At 45.0% G+C, this 21,366-nt stretch overlaps 1 protein-coding gene across 1 annotated transcript in view; it reads left to right on the top strand.

The window, feature by feature from the left end:
• Positions 1-6,857: 6,857 nt before the first annotated feature.
• LOC110529747 (TSC22 domain family protein 2) overlaps positions 6,858-21,366 on the top strand; it is a 46,458-nt gene continuing 31,949 nt past the window's right edge. The window contains exon 1 of the mRNA XM_036986955.1: positions 6,858-9,303. Coding sequence (XP_036842850.1) covers positions 7,661-9,303 — 1,643 coding nt within the window. The 5' untranslated portion in view covers positions 6,858-7,660. The remainder of the gene's footprint in view (positions 9,304-21,366) is intronic.

Raw genomic sequence — 21,366 nt, 5'->3', positions numbered from 1 at the left:
GTAGCTTTTCTACAGACTGCGGTGGTGTGTCATAATGTTTGCTAATAAAATTGGATGTTTAATAGAGTCCCAGTAAAGCAAAATGACATTGAAAATACGTATTTTAGATGTCTTTTCCGTGACGTTGACATCATTTCAGGCGGTGAATGGAAGTTTAGAAACGTCTTATGTGGACGTCAAAAATAGGTATTTTCCAGATGATGAAAATATATATTTTCTCAGCGATGAACATCTTTTTCAGACATTGAAACAAGGTGCCTTTTTAGTGCTGAATGAAAGGTTAAAATATATATTTTCTCAGCGATGAACACGAGTCTTTCAGACATTGAAACAAGGTGCCTTTTTAGTGCTGAATGAAAGGTTAAAATATATATTTTCTCAGCGATGAACACGAGTCTTTCAGACATTGAAACAAGGTGCCTTTTTAGTGCTGAATGAAAGGTTAAAATATATATTTTCTCAGCGATGAACACGAGTCTTTCAGACATTGAAACAAGGTGCCTTTTTAGTGCTGAATGAAAGGTTAAATAAAATATGTATTTTCCGGACATTAAAAATATCTAATTTACAGACATTGAAAAGTATTTTACCCTCATTGATACTATGGTCAATATTTCAAATAAAATACATTCTCAATTAAGTATACATTATTTCAAAATAACAGTTTTTCACAACTCTTAATAGGAAAGAGGAGACAACATTTAGATATTGTCACATACGCCCTTATCCAGAGCACCTTACATTTGTATTACAATATCGAACTGGGAATCGAACCCACTGCGGGAATCGAACCCACTGCGGGAATCGAACCCACTGCGGGAATCGAACCCACTGCGGGAATCAAACCCACTGCGGGAATCGAACCCACAACTCTGGCATTGAAAACATCATGCTCTACCAACTGAGCCACACGCGACTACAACAACAACAAAAAAATATTATTGCTCCCATCTATCACATGCACTTATTGTAGCTGTTTCAAAAGCTTTGATGTCTAAAGTCGTCCAACCTACAGAATAAACCAACAGACCACTTCAAACTACAATAACATTTTGAGTAACAGTTACAGATCATTTTCTTTCTTGCTATGACTGTCATACGGTGTTGTTTATCTACCTTAGTTGAATGCACTGATTGTAAAGTCACTCTGGGATAAGCGCATCTGCTGAATGAACAAACAAAAAAAAAACACTTATTATTCTAATGAGCTTTGCCATCAAACCAGAACAGATTTGGTCGATGTGGACCAGAGTCAGATTAAAACGTATCATAGATGTCTAGGCTATGTTTCACAAGATTGAACAGCAATGTAAAGCATGGTTTAGTACAATAGCACACAGTACAATACGTGTATCGGACAGTAAAGCAGTGTGCGGTAGAGTACACATTTTAGAAGACACGCTTATCCAGAGCGACTTGTAGGTTTAAGTCGTCTTGCTCAAGTGCACATCAACATATTTTTCATCCAAGTCAGCTTGGGGATTTGAACACGCAACTGTACTGTACTGTACTCTGCTGGGCTCTACTGTGCTCTACTCTACTGTACTGTACTCTGCTGGGCTCTACTGTGCTCTACTCTACTGTACTGTACTCTGCTGGGCTCTACTGTGCTCTACTCTACTGTACTGTGCTCTGCTTGGCTCTACTGTACTGTACTCTGCTGGGCTCTACTGTGCTCTACTCTACTGTACTGTACTCTGCTGGGCTCTACTGTGCTCTACTCTACTGTACTGTGCTCTGCTTGGCTCTACTGTACTGTACTCTGCTGGGCTCTACTGTGCTCTACTCTACTGTACTGTACTCTGCTGGGCTCTACTGTGCTCTACTCTACTGTACTGTACTCTGCTGGGCTCTACTGTGCTCTACTCTACTGTACTGTGCTCTGCTTGGCTCTACTGTACTGTACTGTACTCTGCTGGGCTCTACTGTACTGTACTCTGCTGGGCTCTACTGTGCTCTACTCTACTGTACTGTACTGTACTCTACTGTGCTGTACTCTGCTGGGCTCTACTGTACTGTACTATGCTATGCTATGCTCTACTGTACTGTATTGTGCTGTGTTCTAATGTACTGTGCTGTGCTCTACTGTACTCAGTGGTGGAAAAAGTACCCAATTGTCATATCTGAGTAAAAGTAAATATACCTTAACAGAAAATGACTAAAGTAAAATTGAAAGTCACCCAGTAATATACTACTTGAGTATTTGTAGTTGCTAAAATATAATTTAATACATAAAGTAAAAGTATTAATCATTTCAAATTCCTTATTAAGCAAACCAGACTGCATTATTTTCTTGTTTATTTTAATTTACGGATAGCCAGGGGTACGCTCCAACACTCAGACATAATTTACAGATAGCCAGGGGTACGCTCCAACACTCAGACATCATTTACAGATAGCCAGGGGTACGCTCCAACACTCAGACATCATTTACAGATAGCCAGGGGTACGCTCCAACACTCAGACATCATTTACAGATAGCCAGGGGTACGCTCCAACACTCAGACATCATTTACAGATAGCCAGGGGTACACTCCAACACTCAGACATAATTTACAGATAGCCAGGGGTACGCTCCAACACTCAGACATCATTTACAGATAGCCAGGGGTACGCTCCAACACTCAGACATCATTTACAGATAGCCAGGGGTACGCTCCAACACTCAGACATCATTTACAGATAGCCAGGGGTACGCTCCAACACTCAGACATCATTTACAGATAGCCAGGGGTACGCTCCAACACACAGACATAATTTACAGATAGCCAGGGGCACACTCCAACACACAGACATAATTTACGGATAACCAGGGGTACGCTCCAACACTCAGACATAATTTACAAACAAATCATGTGTTCAGGGAGTCTTACAGATCAGAGGCAATAGGGATGACCAGGGATGTTCTCTTGATAAGTGTGTGAATTTGACAATTTTCCTGTCCTGCTAAGCATTCAAAATGTAACGAGTACTTTTGGTTGTCAGAGAAAATGTATGGAGAGAAAAGTACATTATTTTCTTCCGGAATGTAGTGAAGTAAATGTAAAAGTTGTCAAAAATATAAATAGCAAAGGAAAGTATAGAAACCCCCAAAAAAGACTTAAGTCGTACTTTCAAGTATTTTTTACTTAAGTACTTTACACAACTGACTGTACTCTACTGTATGTTCTGTGCTGTGCTGTAGTGTACTGTGCTCTGCTGTACTCTGCTGTACTCTGCTGTACTCTGCTGTATGTTCTGTGCTGTGCTGTAGTGTACTGTGCTCTGCTGTACTCTGCTGTACTGTGCTGTACTGTGCTGTACTCTGCTGTGCTCTACTGTACTGTGCTGTACTCTGCTGTGCTCTAATGTACTGTGCTGTACTGTGCTGTGCTCTAATGTACTGTGCTGTACTCTGCTGTGTTCTACTGTACTGTGCTGTACTCTGCTGTACTGTGCTGTGCTCTAATGTACTGTGCTGTGCTCTAATGTACTGTGCTGTACTCTGCTGTGCTCCACTGTACTGTGCTGTACTCTGCTGTGCTCTAATGTACTGTGCTGTACTCTACTGTACTGTGCTGTACTGTGCTGTGCTCTAATGTACTGTGCTGTACTGTGTTGTGCTCTAATGTACTGTGCTGTACTGTGCTGTACTCTGTTGGGCTCTACTGTACTGTGCTGTACTCTGCTGGGCTCTACTGTACTGTGCTGTACTGTGCTGTGCTCTACTGTACTGTGCTGTACTCTACTGTACTGTGCTGCGCTGTCCAAACTTGTGAAACATAGATGTCTGTGATTGGTTCAGAAATGCCCCGGAAATCTGAACCAATCACCATCATTAATAAAAAATACTTTATTCAACTTTTATACCGTGTGCTTCTTGAAGCCTCCAGCAGCCGGACAGCTGTGGTCATGAGAGGATCTGGAAGCTCATAGCTAGATGGTCAGCGGAAGTGGTGGTCGGAGCTGGTGGTCGGAGCTGGTGGTCGGGGCTGGTGGTCGGAGCTGGTGGTCGGAGCTGGTGGTCGGAGCTGGTGGTCGGGGCTGGTGGTCGGAGCTGGTGGTCGGGGCTGGTGGTCGGAGCTGGTGGTCGGAGCTGGTGGTCGGAGCTGGTGGTCGGAGCTGGTGGTCGGAGCTGGTGGTCGGAGCTGGTGGTCGGAGCTGGTGGTCGGAGCTGGTGGTCGGAGCTGGTGGTCAGGTCAGCAAGTCTGTTTGCAGATTCTTTGTATTGGGACTCTGTGATTAAGTTTTAGCTCCCCACAGAGTACAGCCCACTCCTTACTTCAGAATGATCCTCCTGAGCAACAAAAAAGATGTCCCACTGCCACCTCTGTATGCAAACCCTCCTCTTGAGTCACTGTTGGTGAAAAACAACCCAGAGTCAGTAAGTGTAATTCAAATGAAAACACACACCGGATAGCGAGCACTAGCATTAGCTAGCTAACTTTTGTTGACAACACTGTTTTTTTGTCAATTTAGAGAAAAAATCCAATACATGATATGAAGACTTAATCTGCATTCTATTAAGCTATAAAAAAATAAAAAGTTTATCAAAAAGTATTTGCATATTAAATATGATAAAATATGTAAATAATTGACATGTCTATGTTATATAATTATAGATGTCTATTTTTGGAATAAATCATGGCCAGTCCGGACCAAATCTGAACGTCCTCGTTTGGACCAAATATAGACTGGACATCTGTGGACATCTATGATTGGTTCAGATCTAGTCTGGTCTGAACTGGACCAAAAATCTGCATCTGTTGACGTTGAGAAATCAAGGTCGGTCTGGACTGCACCAAAAAAAGACCCCAAAATGACAGAGGACCAACAAAAGACATCCATAAGGACAGTGACTGATGTTAAATGCTTAGTGGCCTAATCTAAATGATGTGTGTCATACTAGGTTGATGAAATCATTTAAATACTTTTTTTTTAATCTATATTGCATTTTCATAGCTTTGACATTGGAATATCTATAATGGATATGTCCAATCAGGCTGCATGGGAAAAGAAACTGACAATACGAAAAACAATGATTCATTCAAGAAAATTATTACATTCATCTTGATCTGTGATTCATGGTCATGAGTCATTTTTCTATTGAACAAAAGATTGAAGTCAAGCTGAATCATCGTACCTGGATTCATTGTGGCCACAGGAGGTTGGTGGCACCTTAATTGGGGAGGACGGGATCGTGGTGATGACTGGAGGGGAATCAGTAGAATGGTATAAAATACATCAAACACATGGTTTTCATGTGTTTGATGCCATTCTAGTCGCTCCATTCCAGCCATTATTATGAGCCGTCCTCCCCCCAGCAGCCTCCATTGACTGTGGCACACACTTTCACGTGTCTAGCTTGCTCAACTCCGAGACATGGGTGGCTCAGTAGAGAACATTTATTTGAGATCCAACATATAGCGCAGTGTTTGATGCCGAGTTCACGTCATGTCAGAAACTCAGGACCTCTGAGTTAAAATGAATGTAAGTTATTTGCGTTGAGCTTCCTATTTGTTGATTCTGATACTTCTCAAGTGGTAAACTCGGGCATCATCTTTTACCGCATTCATGTCATGTTGGACACTCGGGACCTCCGAGTAAATTGGAACGTAAATTATTTATGTAGAGCTTCCTATTGGTTTATTCTGATACCGCCCAAGTGGAAAACTAGGGATCCAAATCTTCCACCTAGATTAGAAAATTGGAAACGTCAGTTTCCAACGCAATGGGAAGGCGGCATTTTAACAACGAGTAAGCAAGTCATGCCACATTCATGTGCTAGTCGGAACGCCGAAAATTAGGACGTGCTTATCGTTGTAGAAATATGATCCTGAATTTCTTGGTAAGTATCAGAATCAACCAATAGGAAGCTCTATGCCAGGAGTGTCAAACTCATTCCATGGAAGGCCAAGTGTTTGCAGGTTTTTGTTTATTCCTTTCAATTAAGACCTTAAAAAAACAGATGAGTGGAGTTCCTTACTAATTAGTGACCTTAATTAATAAAGTACAAGGGAGGAGTGAAAACCACTCGGCCCCCCGTGGAATGACCGCAGGTTGGTGGCACCTTAATTGGGGAGAATGGATTTGTGTTCATGGCAGGAATTAGTGGAATGTATCAAATACATGGTTTCCATATGTTTGATTCGCTCTGTTCCAGACATTATTGAGTCATCCTCTCCTCAGCAGCCTCCACTGAGTTTGACACATGCGCTCTACATAAATAACGTTTGTTCATTTACGTAAATAACTTATGTTAATTTTAACTTCTGAGTTTCCGATAGCACATGAACGCAGCATTTGACACTGGTTTGAGATGACACTATTTTCACGCCATTGAGACCACCACAGCCGGAAGTTAAAGTTAGGGAAATGTTCACCTTACCTGTTATAAAAATCACTCCAGGTCGTAGCTGAATCGAAGTGGCATGAAAAAAGTGTGTCCCGGTTTGGGATATCAAATTCTTTCAGAATACGATAAACGCTCTTTTCACGGCACTTTGATACAGCACAACAGGAAGTTACTTTTTCATAGCAGGTTAGGAGAACTAGGTTAAGGTTAGCGAAAATGCTCTCCTAACCTGCTACGAAAAATAATTTCCGTTCGTAACTGTATCGAAAAGAGTGTGACCAAATACAGCACAGCACGGTTAAAGGGTTTGTTCTATTTGTGGTATGATGTGTCCCTTCAGAATGGTCGTCACTAGTTACCACAGCCACAAAGTCTTAAACCCCACCGATTTCTACAATATATTTTCATAACATCTGATTTTAAACCTAATCCTTAACCAAACTTCTAACATTATGCCTAACAACCAAACTTAAATTAAGACAACAAAAAAAGCACATTTTCGTTTTCATTCATTTTTACGATTTAAAAAGTAAATCAGCGTATCCCATTCGAATTCTCCAATGATTTACGTAAGTCAATGCGCAATCCTCCCAGAGTGCTGTTCGTTTCCTTTTTTGCCATCTTGTCGAGTGGTAAGAGGAAGAGCAGAGCGGCAGTTAGCTTGCTGCTAGTAAGTAGGTTTGTGACATAGCAGCAGCTCTAAATAGTGAGAGAACCAGAGGACGAGGAAGATAAACTTTATTAAATTCAGGAATATCTGTCTATCGGAGGATATAGATTAAATGTGAAGATTTGGAAGAACATTAGGACTTGTTTACATGATGTCGTACAGGCTTGTTTATAGGTAAGGATCGAACTAACGACACCGATAGCTATTATTTGGTTAGCTTTGAGCTACATTAGCTAGCCAGCTAAAAGGGAGAGTGGTGAACGGAGCCCGCCTCAGACTAAAGTGTTGGTAGCAGCTGGTGAGCGGTAACTGCAACAGGGGGCTGCTTACAACTCCGGGGCCGGGACAATAACGCACGCAGGAGGCCAGGTTCGGGAAGAACTGGAGGAGAGGAGGTGGTGATATCGGGATACTTGTCACACAGCGACAAGCTAACGTTACCCTGTCCGATTTCGGACGGTGGGCTGTTTTTTTTATTTTTTTTTTAACAGACAATCTGCAACAGGAGAGGGGAACAAGGAATATGTCGCATACTTGCCTGCTATAATCTGTCAATTCTTTAGCTAGCTCGTTAAAAGCTATCACTTATTGAGCTCAGACGAAACGCTTATCAAGGAAATAGACAGTCACTTGAGTGACTAGCAAAGATATTCAACATGTCAAAAATGCCAGCAAAGAAGAAAAGTTGTTTTCAGATCACGAGTGTGACACAGGCTCAGGTGGCGGCCAGTAGCATCACGGATGACACCGAGAGTCTGGACGACCCGGACGAATCCAGGACCGAGGATGTGTCATCCAAAATATTCGACGTGTCCCTGGCCGATCCGGGAGTATGTGATCGAAGTTCATCCGAGGAGACTTTAAACAATGCAGGGGAGGCGGAGGCAGCTGTCATGGCCTTACATTTACGTCAAGAGGGGCAGCCAGTAGCTGCAACATGTCCTTTTAATGGGAGCCATGCTCATAGAAGTACAGGCCTGAGCCATATCAACCCACAATTTTTAGGGGGTAGTGTTCCTGTACCAGCTGCGAGTCAGCCCTCCATTCCGACCTCGGCCACCCAGCAGCCGACAACGGTCAATGCTGGCCCTGCTGCGAATGTTTCCCCAAGTGTATCTCAAACGCCCCCCGCGGCGCCTAGCTCTACAACGACGACAAGCTGTAGTTCACGTTTCAGGGTCATTAAACTTGACCACAGTACAGGAGAGCCCTTCAGACGGGGCAGATGGACATGTATTGAGTTCTACGAGAGAGATTCTGAAGGCTCTAGCATGAGCAGGACTGTGGATAGCATAAAACACGCTGTCACCATTGACCACAATGCAGACAGTGGGCTAGGGACCACAGGAAGCAATGTGGTTGCTCCTAGTACTCTCTCCACACAGGCTCAGGAGTCCACAGGTGATAGTGGCTACTACACTTTCCACCATGGCCACCCTCCGGAGCTTCAGCAGCAAGGCTACAGCCAAGAGCCCCAGACAGGGAGTGGGGCGAATGCCTTACAGCCCACAGGGTACTCAGCGACGGTATCGCAGGCACAGGTCAACGTGCAGCCCGCTGTCCCCCAAATGCTTCAACCTATTGGCCTCAATGGCGTGCCCCAAGGTGGCATGCTGCAAAAATCCCCCCTTGTGCCTCTTGCCACGCAGGCCCAGCAGTTTGCCTACTCCGCTCATCCCTCTGGAATGCACCCCAGTCAGCTGGACTACCGACAGCAGCACTTAGCCCCTCTACAGCCTCAGGGCTCCAACCCTCAAACCCACCCCATGGCCTCCCTCTCTGTGGGGCCTCTGTCGAGTCAGGGCCCCTCGTCTGTCAACACCCCTCAGGCTGGGGAGCTGTCTGGGTCTTTGCACGGCGGTCCATTAGCCTCGACCCATGGCCTGTTGCTGCAGGTAGCCAGCGGGGCCGTTATGTCTCCTGCCCTACAGCAGCCGGTGAGTCATCCTCAGCCTTCAGGAGGAGTGGGCAGGGCCTCCGTTGTCCAGAATGTGCCTGCCACAGTGCCCAGTGCCACCAACACCCCCCCAGGCATGCCAAGCCAAGCCCCTGACCCAGGAGGACTCCCCCTGGCCCAGGTAGCTCGCGGTGAGGCCACAGCTGGAGCAGCCGGGCAGGGCCTTCCCACGGCCAGCCAGGGGGACGACAGCCGCAGGAGGTCGGACACCCTTCCTCAGCCCAATGCAACCCCTGGAAAAGATGTCATGAGGCCTTTCATCCCTGAGAGCTTGCAGCTGGCCACTCCCACCGTCAACAGCCTGTTCGGGATAGCCATTCCCATGGATGGAGATGAGGATGGGTAAGAGATTTGTTTTAAATTCACTTCAAATGTTGGGGGGGGTCTAGCTCAATGTTCAAACCTTATCTGTGTAGTGTCCAGCCAAGGTGTTTATCCATTCACTCTCAATGGGGTGTCAATGGGCTTCATGTTAAGATGTAAACAAAACTCAAGTGTTAGAAAACTGAGTAGCGCTGAGGGACTGAGGGCTGTTTCTGGAAGACTGCCATCATGTTACACATTCCCGTGGCATTCTGCAGCAGTGCGGTCATACTCAATGTTGTGTAGTGAAGGCCTCCTCTTGCCAAGGCTAGTGTGAGGTATGCTATTCCTGGAAATGTTTACTTGTATGTAAAAACATCTCTCGCGGTTGTGTGCAGAAGGTAAATGTGGAGTTTGGGGAAGGGCGGGCGGGGGGGAATGGCAGGGTGGGTGGGGGGGAGTGGCAGGGTGGGGGGGGGGCAGGGGTGGGCGGGGGGAGAACTGCGCCAGAGAGAACTGGCGTGGAGGGAGGAATCCTTTTTAATGTGTTTCATTAGTGCCTACTAGGGCTGACCCCGTTTTTAGTCGACTGGTTGATTAAAAAAATATAAAAAATTGTATATAAAACATTTTTTTTAAATTACTTTTAGTCAAGACTGTAGGAATGGCTCACCAGTATCACCAGTAGTTCATTGGCCGTTCATTCCCATAATTTCAGATATCCAATGTTTGTTTGGTTACTGTAATTTCTGTGAAAGGCATTTAATTGATTATTTTTCTTCTTCTTCTTATTCTTTTTAAAGTTGTCATTGTCATAGTGGACACGTTGTTTGCGGAGTGCTACGCTTGTGATAAACAAGTTTTAGTTTTTCATTCCATTTCCGACTTGTCAATTTATTCATTGTGTTTTGTTTGGAACGCTCCTGTCAATGTTGAGTAAGGACTCGCACCTGATTACGCACAGAATTATGCCTAGACTACCTGGCCTGCATGCAAATGTAGGCTTATAAATGTGCTCATTTGGAGATCTGATAGTATTTCTGTGAAAAAAAAAAAGTCACGCTCAGAATCAGTGGAAACGTCATCAAATAGGCCTAGCTCATTACTTATCCTTTGCGCAAATACAGCTGTGTCTGTCCGGAGCGCACTGGCGCAGAAATTGAGGATCCAGAATATTTTATGCAGTGTTTGAAGTTCCTTGCAGACATGTGTAGCTGTATTTTTATCAGGATATTTTTCTACCTGTTTTTATTTGTTGGCTTTATGTAGGTTATTTTTGACTTAGTTGGCAATAGAAATCACATTTTATTTGTCACGTGCTGAAATACAACAGGTGTAGGTAGACCTTACAGTGAAATGCTTTGCTTACATGTCCTTAACCAACAATACAGATTTTAAGAAAATAAATAAATATATAACAAATAATTTAAGGAGTAACAAAATAACAGTAGCGAGGCTACAGTTGAAGTCGGAAGTTTACATACACCATAGCAAATACATTGAAACTTTTTTTCACAATTCCTGATATTTAATCAGAGTAAAAATACCATCTTATGTTATTTTAGGATCACCACTTTATTTTAATGATGTGAAATGCCAGAATAATAGTATTATTCATCACATTCCCAGTGGGTCAGAAGTTCACATGCACTCAATTAGTATTTGGTAGCATTGCCTTTAAATTGTTTAACTTGGGTTAAATGATTTGGGTAGCCTTCCACAAGCTTCCCACAATAAGTTGGGTGAATTTTGGCCCATTCCTTCTGACAGAGCTGGTGTAACTGTGTCAGGTTTGAAGGCCTCCTTGCTCGCACACGCCTTTTCAGTTCTGCCGACACATTTTCTATAGGATTGAGGTCGGAGCTTTGTGATGGCCACTCCAATACCCTGACTTTGTTGTCCTTAAGCCATTTTGACACAACTTTGGAAGTATGCTTGGGGTCATTGTCCGTTTGGAAGACCCATTTGCGACCAAGATTTAACTTCCTGACTGAAGTCTTGAGATGTTGCTTCAATATATCCATATCATTTTCCAACCTCATTATGCTATCTATTTTGCGACGTGCACCAGCCCCTCCTGCAGCAAAGCACCCCCACAGCATGATGCTGCCACCCCCGTGCATCACGGTTGGGATGGTGTTCTTCAGCTTGCAAGCCTCCCCCTTTTTCCTCCAAACATAATGATGGTCATTATGGCCAAACAGTTCCAGTTTTGTTTCGTCAGACCAGAGGACATTTCTCCAAATAGTACGATCTTTGTCCCCATGTGCAGTTGCAAACCGTAGTCTGGCATTTTTATGGTGGTTTTGGAGCAGTGGCTTCTTCCTTGCTGAGCAGCCTTTCAGGTTATGTTGATATAGGACTAATTTTACTGTGTATATAGATACTTTTGTACCTGTTTCCTCCAGCATCTTCACAAGGTCCTTTGCTGCTGTTCTTTGATCGATTTGCACTTTTCGCAACAAAGTACATTCATCTCTAGGAGACAGAACACGTCTCCGTCCTGAGCAGTATGACAGCTGCGTGGTACCATGGTGTTTTTACTTGCGTACTATTGTTTGTACAGATGAACATGGTACCTTCAGGCGTTTGGAAATTGCTCCCAAGGATGAACCAGACTTGTGGAGGTCTACAATTGTTTTTCTGAGGTCTTGGCTGAGGCACTGAGTTTGAAGGAAGGCCTTGAAATGCATCCACAGGTACACCTCCAATTGACTCAAATTATGTCAATTAGACTATCAGAGGCTGCTAAAGCAATGACATTTTCTGGAATTTTCCAAGCTGTTTAAGGCACAGTCAACTTAGTGTATGTAAACTTCTGTAAACTTCTTCCGAAATGTTGCTGGATTGAATCCCCGAGCTGACATGGTAAAAATCTGTTCTGCCCCTGAGCAAGGCAGTTAACCCACTGTTCCCCGGGTGCCGAAGACATGGATCGACGATTTCCCTTAAATGGGAAAAATAAAATTCAGACAAGTCCATTGGTCAATTTTATTATTATTATTTTTTGGTTGGGGACGGCCCTAAAACACTGGACAACAACCCACTTTGTTATAGACACTCAGAACCCCATATTTACCCCCCCCCCCCCTTCCCTCTCTCTCCTTTTTGTGTTGAGGGCTCTTAAATAAATGACACTAAAAGTAATGCTGACACATTCACTGAAGTGAATACTCTCCTAGCATGGAGCCCTGTGTTTTGTTCTGGGGTAGAGTAACTCTGGATCTCTTCCTAGCATGACACCTCATAAACAGGGGTGTAGAGAGGGAGAAATAATGATGGACAGAGCAAGTTGTTGCCAGTGTAATGTCATCGGGAACAGCCCGTGCCCATTTTCTAATCGTTCTCGGATGTTGGCCTTGACATCAGTGGAGCCCTATATAACCGACCATGGAGCCATAATGGCAGCAGGTCTGCATCCCAAGTTACACCTTGTCCACTACCGTTGACCAGAGTCCTATGGAGAATAGGGTGTCATTTGGGAAGCATGACGTTGGTGGAGAGGACAGGCCGACAGGTGGGCTCCAGTCAACGGTGAGATGACATGGCTGGATTGAGTCGAGTCTCTGTCAACGGTCTAGCTCAGTCCTATCATGGCCTGCCCTGGCTGATGTTGACATGGGATTTTCTCAGTCCTTGAAATTGTTCACATTTCAGACTGATTCTTGATCACTTGTACTCTCACTGTTTATTGACTTTTGGAGGCTCTTGAGAGGCTTCCTATAGATTCTCACAAACACTTGTGTAGAATGTTCCTGTGCTGAAGTTTGGTTAACCTTGGAGTGTGTGCTGGGAGGCTAGCCTGTGTGTAGCCTAAAGGGGAGATAGCAGGCAAACAGAGCCAGCTAGGCTCTAGATTATTATGGTATCAGCTAATATTCAGATAAAATATATAAAACTTCCTGACAATTCAAAATGATCCAAATGTAAGAAACACATCTAAAATCATGTCACATCTTCTAGGGAGAAATATGTTTACTCCTACAGCCAGAGACGCATTGTTCTGTACACAATTTCAACTCCAATGTGAAACCAGGTCAGGGCCAAGTCTCATCGTTTGTTCTGGTCTTTATTAAAACAACGCTGGGTGGCGCAGTGCGACCGGGGAGAGATTGAGTCTTCAGTTTGGAAAGGTTGGCGTCTTCTATGCTCAATGCTGTCCTTTAGGTCAAATAAACCAGTGAGGATGCCCTTGGGACAAATTGGCTCCATTCAACAGAATGGTATGGTCTTCAACTGAATTATAACTCCCTGGATAGGTTCCCCTCAGCCGGACTCTCAATTGCGAGGTTAGGGGGGCGTAGTAGTTGGATCCTAATTTAGGACTACATCTTAATCGGCAACAATTATTTAACCTGTTTTTATCACATATTTTTTTTTAGATAAATACCTGGGCTACTCTTAAGAGGAAAACCCAGTAACTAGGCAACACCGACTTGAGCTACAGTCAGGCCTTATGTCGTCGCGGTCACTCCAGGACCCAGCATTGATAGTCCTGTGCCCCTGTGGTGGCCCTACTTAACAAAGTGACTGGTTTCAGTGTGTGCATGTGAGCCACGCCCCTTCTGTGTCACTGCTGAAAAAAATAAAGGGAACACTTAAACAACACAATGTAACTCCAAGTCAATCACACTTCTGTGAAATCAAACTGTCCACTTAGGAAGCAACACTGATTGACAAATTTCACATGCTGTTGTGCAAATGGAATAGACAAAAGGTGGAAGTTATAGGCAATTAACAAGACACCCCCAATAAAGGAGTGGTTCTGCAGGTGGTGACCACAGACCACTTCTCAGTTCCTATGCTTCCTGGCTGATGTTTTGGTCACTTTTGAATGCTGGCGGTGCTTTCACTCTAGTGGTAGCATGAGACGGAGTCTACAACCCACACAAGTGGCTCAGGTAGTGCAGCTCATCCAGGATGGCACATCAATGCGAGCTGTGGCAAGAAGGTTTGCTGTGTCTGTCAGCGTAGTGTCCAGAGCATGGGGGCGCTACCAGGAGACAGGCCAGTACATCAGGAGACGTGGAGGAGGCCGTAGGAGGGCAACATCCCAGCAGCAGGACCGCTACCTCCGCCTTTGTGCAAGGAGGAGCACTGCCAGAGCCCTGCAAAATGACCTCCAGCAGGCCACAAATGTGCATGTGTCTGCTCAAACAGTCAGAAACAAGACTCCATGAGGGTGGTATGAGGGCCCGACGTCCACAGGTGGGGGTTGTGCTTACAGCCCAACACCGTGCAGGACGTTTGGCATTTGCCAGAGAACACCAAGATTGGCAAATTCGCCACTGGCGCCCTGTGCTCTTCACAGATGAAAGCAGGTTCACACTGAGCACATGTGCCAGACGTGACATAGTCTGGATACGCTGTGGAGAACGTTCTGCTGCCTGCAACATCCTCCAGCATGACCGGTTTGGCGGTGGGTCAGTCATGGTGTGGGGGTGGCATTTCTTTGGGGGGCCGCACAGCCCTCCATGTGCTCGCCAGAGGTAGCCTGACTGCCATTAGGTACCGAGATGAAATCCTCAGACCCCTTGTGAGACCATATGCTGGTGCGGTTGGCCCTGGGTTCCTCCTAATGCAAGACAATGCTAGACCTCATGTGGCTGGAGTGTGTCAGCAGTTCCTGCAAGAGGAAGGCATTGATGCTATGGACTGGGCCGCCCGTTCCCCAGACCTGAATCCAATTGAGCACATCTGGGACATCATGTCTCGCTCCATCCACCAATGCCACGTTGCACCACAGACTGTCCAGGAGTTGGCGGATGCTTTAGTCCAGGTCTGGGAGGAGATCCCTCAGGATACCATCCGCCACCTCATCAGGAGCATGCCCAGGCGTTGTAGGGAGGTCATACAGGCACGTGGAGGCCACACACACTACTGAGCCTCATTTTGACTTGTTTTAAGGACATTACATCAAAGTTGGATCAGCCTGTAGTGTCGTTTTCCACTTCAATTTTGAGTGGGACTCCAAATCCACACCTCCATGGGTTGATAAATTTCATTTCCATTGATAATTTTTGTGATTTTGTTGTCAGCACATTCAACTATGTAAAGAAAAAAGTATTTAATAAAAATATTTCATTCATTCAGATCTAGGATGTTATTTTAGTGTTCCCTTTAACTACACCTGTTGTATTTGGCGAATGGGACAAATACATTTTTATTATAGGTTATTTTATATATAAATGATATAATAAGTAATTTGTACATGTAGGTAGGGGTAAAGTGACTATGCATAGGTAAACGGTGAGTAGCGCAGGAAAACAATGGGGGGGGGGGGGGGGGGGGTCAACTCAAATAGTCCGGGTGGCAATTTTATGAATTGTTATGCAGTCTTATGTCTTGGTGTTAGACGACCTAGACTTGGCACTCTGGTACTGCTTGCCGTGCGGTAGCGGAGAGAACAGTACCATTTTTGGGCCCTTCCTCTGACACTCCTAGTATATAGGTCCTGGATGGCAGGAAGCTTGTCCCCAGTGATGTACTGGGCTGTATGCACTACCCTCTGCAGCGCCTTGCAGTTGGATGCCGAGCAGTTGCCATACCAGGCGGTGACGCAACCGGTCAGGATTCTCTCGATCGTGCAGCTGTAGGACTTTTGGAGGATCTGGGGACCAATGCCAGATCTTTTCATTCTCCTGTGGGGGGAAATGGTGGTGTCGTGCACTCTTCACGACTGTTTTGGTGTGTTTGGACTTTGATAGTTTATTGGTGTCCACAACACCAATAAACTAAGGAACTTACCTCTCGACCCGCTCCACTACAGCCTTGTCGATGTTAATGGGGGCGTGTTCGGCCCTCCTTGTCCTGTAGTTCATGATCATCTCCTTTGTCTTGCTCACGTTGAAGGAGAGCTTGTTATCCTAGCACCACTCTGCCAGGTCTCATCTTTGTCGGTGATCAGGCCTACCACCGTCAGCAAACTTAATGATAGTGTTGGAGTCGCGCTTGGCCACGCAGTCGTGGGTGAACAGGGAGTACAGGGGGGTAGTAAGCACGCACCCCTGAGGGGCCCCTGTGTTGAGGATCAGCATGGCAGATGTGTTGTTGCCTACCCTTACCACCTGCCTACCCTTACCAACACAGTGGTTGGAGGGGAAAGTGCACCGTTTGTCATATTGATCAACCCACTCTGTCTCTCTCTGTGTGTCTGATTATGGGCCAGGGGACCTACTAGACTCTTGAGACAGAAAATATACAGCATGTCAAATCACCGCAGCGATGATTACAAACCACAGTCTTTGTTCGAGAGGAGATGGAGGCTGTGTCAACCGTGTAGGGGAACCCTCCCACCCTCTGGGGCTTTTTAGGTTCACATTGAGTTGGTGACAGAGGGTGAAAAATATAGAGGCCACACTGAGGGTTATTCTCAGCTATTTTAAATCTGACATTGCTGAAAGAGCCATGTAAATAATTCTGGGTGCATTTTATTCTCTGCTCAGATCGGTCTGAAAGGAATTTACTTTCCTGCTTTGTCTGCTTTTTTTGTTTGTTGTCCAACTACATCCTCGTTTTTAAAAACTTTAGTTTCTAATGTTTCATCTTGTCAGCGTTGTGCACTTCCTGTTCCCCCTCTTGTGCTGAGCTTCTGCAGGGCAACGGACGTGACTCATACTGGCGGAGTAGAGATGTAGCAGTTTAATTCACTAATCTGACACCTTTTTCACAACAGACTAGTATTTAATCAGTGCGTGTGTGTGTGTGTTTTGTCATTCACCAAGTGGTGTAAATGCTGGTGTAAATCCTGCCTGTTATTTGGTGACAGAGCAATTTGGGTGACCTCACTCCTTTCCTACTCTCCTTTTAGTTATCGGTCCCATGAGAAGGGGAGGGGGGGGGGGAGAGGACAGATTTAGGAAAATGTTATGCCCTGTTGGTTCTTATCAACTCTGACCGTCAACCTACCTTCTATGCCTTCAAGTGTGTGGTGGCTAAATGTATACTAAGCCCCTTGAGTCTTGCCTCTACGCACTAGATCCAAGACATGGTTTTTACCCTATCCGTGACGAATGGCGGTCAGTGTCATGTCCCGAATGTGGAAAACCGAAGGAGACCACGGCCAATAAAATAATTGACCGTTTTGGAGCATTACGAGGGATGAATACATTTTTAAAAAAAAAGATGCGGTAAGACGCCACATGAAACCTACCCTGACAACATAATCACGGTGCATTCATTCTCAAATCCCTCTCTCTGCGTCGTCCCTTTCATTCAGAACTGCAACGTTGACAGCCACCTAAAGCCTGAAGTGATGGTTGCTTTGATTTCCATAAAGGTTGGCTCGGGTCATCCAGTGTGCTGTCTAAAGGGTCTGTCACAGGGAGTACGGTATGTAAAGGGTTTTTTGTGTGTGACTTGTCACACTCGTATGTTAGCTGCAGCGCAGACGAGGCCTGGGATTCTTGGGCCCTGTAGTCCATTTAGTAATGTTATGTACAGTCCAGGCCTGCATTATTAGCTGTCTAAGCACAGCTTTAAAGATTTCCGGATTCAAGTTGTGTGTTGGAGTGTCACATGCCGCCTGGCTGCACAAAGCCTTTTTAACTGAAGCGTTTCACTGGGTGTCCTGTTCGTTCGCTGCCACTGTATAATGTGGCACAAGCAGGGATGAACTGTGATGCGCTGTATCAGCCCAGTCTGTCATGTTTCCGTCCTCTTGCCTGCGCTCTGCTCTCTTGCCTGCGCTCTGCTCTCTTGCCTGCGCTCTGCTGCACAGTGGCTGCCTTACACTTCTCATTAGCTCTCTGCTGTGCAACAGGCCTGCTCATTGGACCCCAGGCAGTTACTGGAGAGTGACCGACTGTGTTTAAAGGGAATTGTCTGGACACGCTAGAGCAGACCTGAGGGGGACACACACAGGGAGTTCAGTGTGTCACGCTCATGCTTCAGTACCCTATTCTGTGCTTTATTTAACCGGCAGAGTCCATGAACTAGACCCTGATTTGGAAATGGAGCAGATGGCGTGTATTTTGTACCAGTTACCATGCTAATGTCATCAGTTACTTGTTGCATTCCGGCTGAGTGGGTTGGGCTGGGCTGAGTGGGTTGGGCTGGGCTGAGTGGGTTGGGCTGGGCTGAGTGGGTTGGGCTGGGCTGAGTGGGTTGGGCTGGGCTGAGTGGGTTGGGCTGGGCTGAGTGGGCCTAATATAGTAGCGTTTTTTCTCTCTTGGATTGACTCATTGTGACAGTGTCAGCAAAGATGCACAAGAAATTCATCACCTTTTGGCACAGAGCTGTTTCTAATCTGTGGCGCATTTTTGGTGCCAACCTTTCACTGAATTAACGTTTAGCCAGACACTGGGGAGCCATCTGTCTGGTAACACTGTGTGCCGTTGAGTCAGAAGACTCAGTCCACACCCTGCCAACGGTGATCCACCTCACCCTCCTCCATGTCCTGACCCCTAAAGAACAGAGGCAGGAATGGTTGGTGGCTAGCAGCACAGCTGGTACAGCTGGCCCCCTACTGAGAGTCACGTCCTTGAGCCATCCAATCTCCCAGAGCGTAATGCATCGGCTCTGCCCGTACTACTGCAGGGTTCACTGTTTTTATTTGACACCCCATCCAGCTGACTCACTCTGCCTCAGTCATCCGTCTCTGTGCACTGAGCTCACATTACCTCTGGTTCATATCCTGTATGGATATTTTCCCAAGGAAGTAGTAGCGCAGGGAATGGCGGAGGCCGCTACGCTGGATGAGGAACAACAGACAATGGAGGCGCCACCTGGCCTCAAGCCACTTGCATTGCATTCTGTGTACAGGATCGTTTTATGTTTTCCTGCTTAAGAGGAGAGTGTCTTGTGTATGTGGCTTGTGGTTATGTTTTTCTGGGGGGGATTTCTGAGGATTCACTCAGCTGAGTGACCTGAGTTTGAGTGGCTGCGTTCATATTCTGTTCACCTCACATTTCGAAAGAGGTTTAGGCCCCCAAAATGAGAGAAATAATGTTGATTATGTTAACTCCGCCTCAGGTTTTTTTCCAGGTAACATGTTGATGCATTTGACCTGTCAGGGTAAATGTATTCAAGTTAGTTTTGTTTAGGTTGTGTTTTTACAACTGTTACTCAATAAGAAATGGACATCAAATATTCTCTTTTATTTAACCTAATCTGAAATACAATACATAAATTATGTAAAAGAACCGTTTCACTCATCACCTTTTTATATAATATTTCAGGTATTTGGTAACTGCTGCCAATGGGTAAAACCCTTAAGAACACAGATTTCTTTCATTTGTATAAAGGTATTGTTGTGCAAAGCTTCTTATTTACTGAAGTGCTCGTTTCTAAATCCCCTGTCAAGCAGGCATCATGGGGCCAAGACTCTCTCTTTTAACGGTTGTCATTATGATGCACGCTCTTCAGTGAATAGCACAATAAAGACCTTGTATTTCTTGGTACTGTTTTGATTTACCCACGGTTCGGGCCAGATCCAATACATAATATTAGCCTGGACAGGTGTACCCCAAGGCTGTATCCTAGGACCAATACTTTTCTGCTCTCAGTGTACTTGTAGGTGTCTGCAATCACTCTGTTTTGATGAATGTGATTTTACCTGCCAGTCAAGTGCAGCAGTGCTCTAAATACAATTGTTTTCTTGTAATTATCTGACAAGGCAATGCCAAAGGGACGCACAAAGTTTCTGGTGACGTTTCCCATGTGGACTCTGGGCTATAGGTCACCCAGATAGTAAGTGTTATTTTGTGTCCTCTGCATGGCAGCATTCCCAAACCTTCACAAACTTACCTAAAGCAATTATTTCAATGCAGTCTCTACATTATGGCATATATTTAATCCAATAATGTTTACTGTTTTGATGTAAGCGGGAGAGGCTATTTCTTGTGTAGGGTGCTCTCCCACTCTAAATATAATCAAGTGGAATGGAACAAATTGGCCATGTTAGCTACCACCAACGACGTGATACAGCTGCTCAGTGGGAAGCACCTTGATACAACACTGGTAATTTCCACTGGCTTGTCGTTACGTTAGCTAATTGTCATGTCACGGTGACCAATACTACAAGTTATTTCTCCCTTGCCCATCAAAACAAACATCTCTTTATTTTACAAGTTTTAACTATCTCCGAATTGACCTTCTCTCTTAGAACTTATTCTCCATTTCTGTCTGGTCTCATTCGTCCGTTAATGAACTCATTCTGGGCACTAGGGGTGTCTGACTGCCTCGTTCTTTAAAATCAGTCATTTGGTTTCTTACTCTGGTTGTTACCAAGTGACCTCTTCATAGCTGCTCTCTGAGGTATTTGTTGAAGTGAAACTTGCAAGCTAAAATGCAGCACTTACTTGAGGTAATTCCACAACATGGGTTATGAGCGAGACTCGGAGGCACTGTGAAAAATAAATCTGTCATGAGCAAAAATATACAGTGCATTCGGAAGGTATTCATACCCCTTCCCTTTTTATATATTTTGTTACATTACAGCCTTATTCTGAAATGGATTCAAGTTAGTTTTTTTTACCCTCCAATTTATACACAATACCCCATAACAACAAAGCAAAAACAGGTTTGTAGACATTTTTGCAAATGTATTAACAATAAAAAAAAAAAAACTTATTTACATAGCTATTCAGACCCTTTGATCATCCTTGATGTTTATACAACATGATTTTAGTTCATCTGTGGTAAATTTAAATTGATTGGACATGATTTGGAAAGGCACACAAAGTTGACCAGTCCCCCAGTTGACAGTGCATGTCAGAGCAAAAACCAAGCCCTGAGGTCGAAGGAATTGTCCGTAGAGCTCTGAGACGGGTTTGTGTCGAGGCACAGATCTGGGGAAGGGTACCAAAAAATGTCTGCAGCATTGAAGGTCCCCAAAAACACAGTGGCCTTCATCATTCTAAAAATGGAATAAGTTTGGAACCACCAAGAGCTGGCCGCCCGGCCAAACGGAACAATCGGTGGAGAAGAGCCTTGGTCAGGGAGGTGACCAAGAACCCGATGGTCGCTCTGACAGAGCTCCAGAGTCCCTCTGTGGAGATGGTTGTCCTTCCGGAAGATTCTCCCATCTCTGCAACACTCCACCAATCAGACCTTTATGGTAGAATGGCCAGACAGATGCTACACCTCAGCAAAAGGCACATG

The sequence above is a fragment of the Oncorhynchus mykiss genome, chromosome 1 (assembly GCF_013265735.2).
Source record: "Oncorhynchus mykiss isolate Arlee chromosome 1, USDA_OmykA_1.1, whole genome shotgun sequence".
Lineage (NCBI taxonomy): Eukaryota > Metazoa > Chordata > Actinopteri > Salmoniformes > Salmonidae > Oncorhynchus > Oncorhynchus mykiss.
This window is presented reverse-complemented; position numbering and strand designations above follow the sequence as displayed.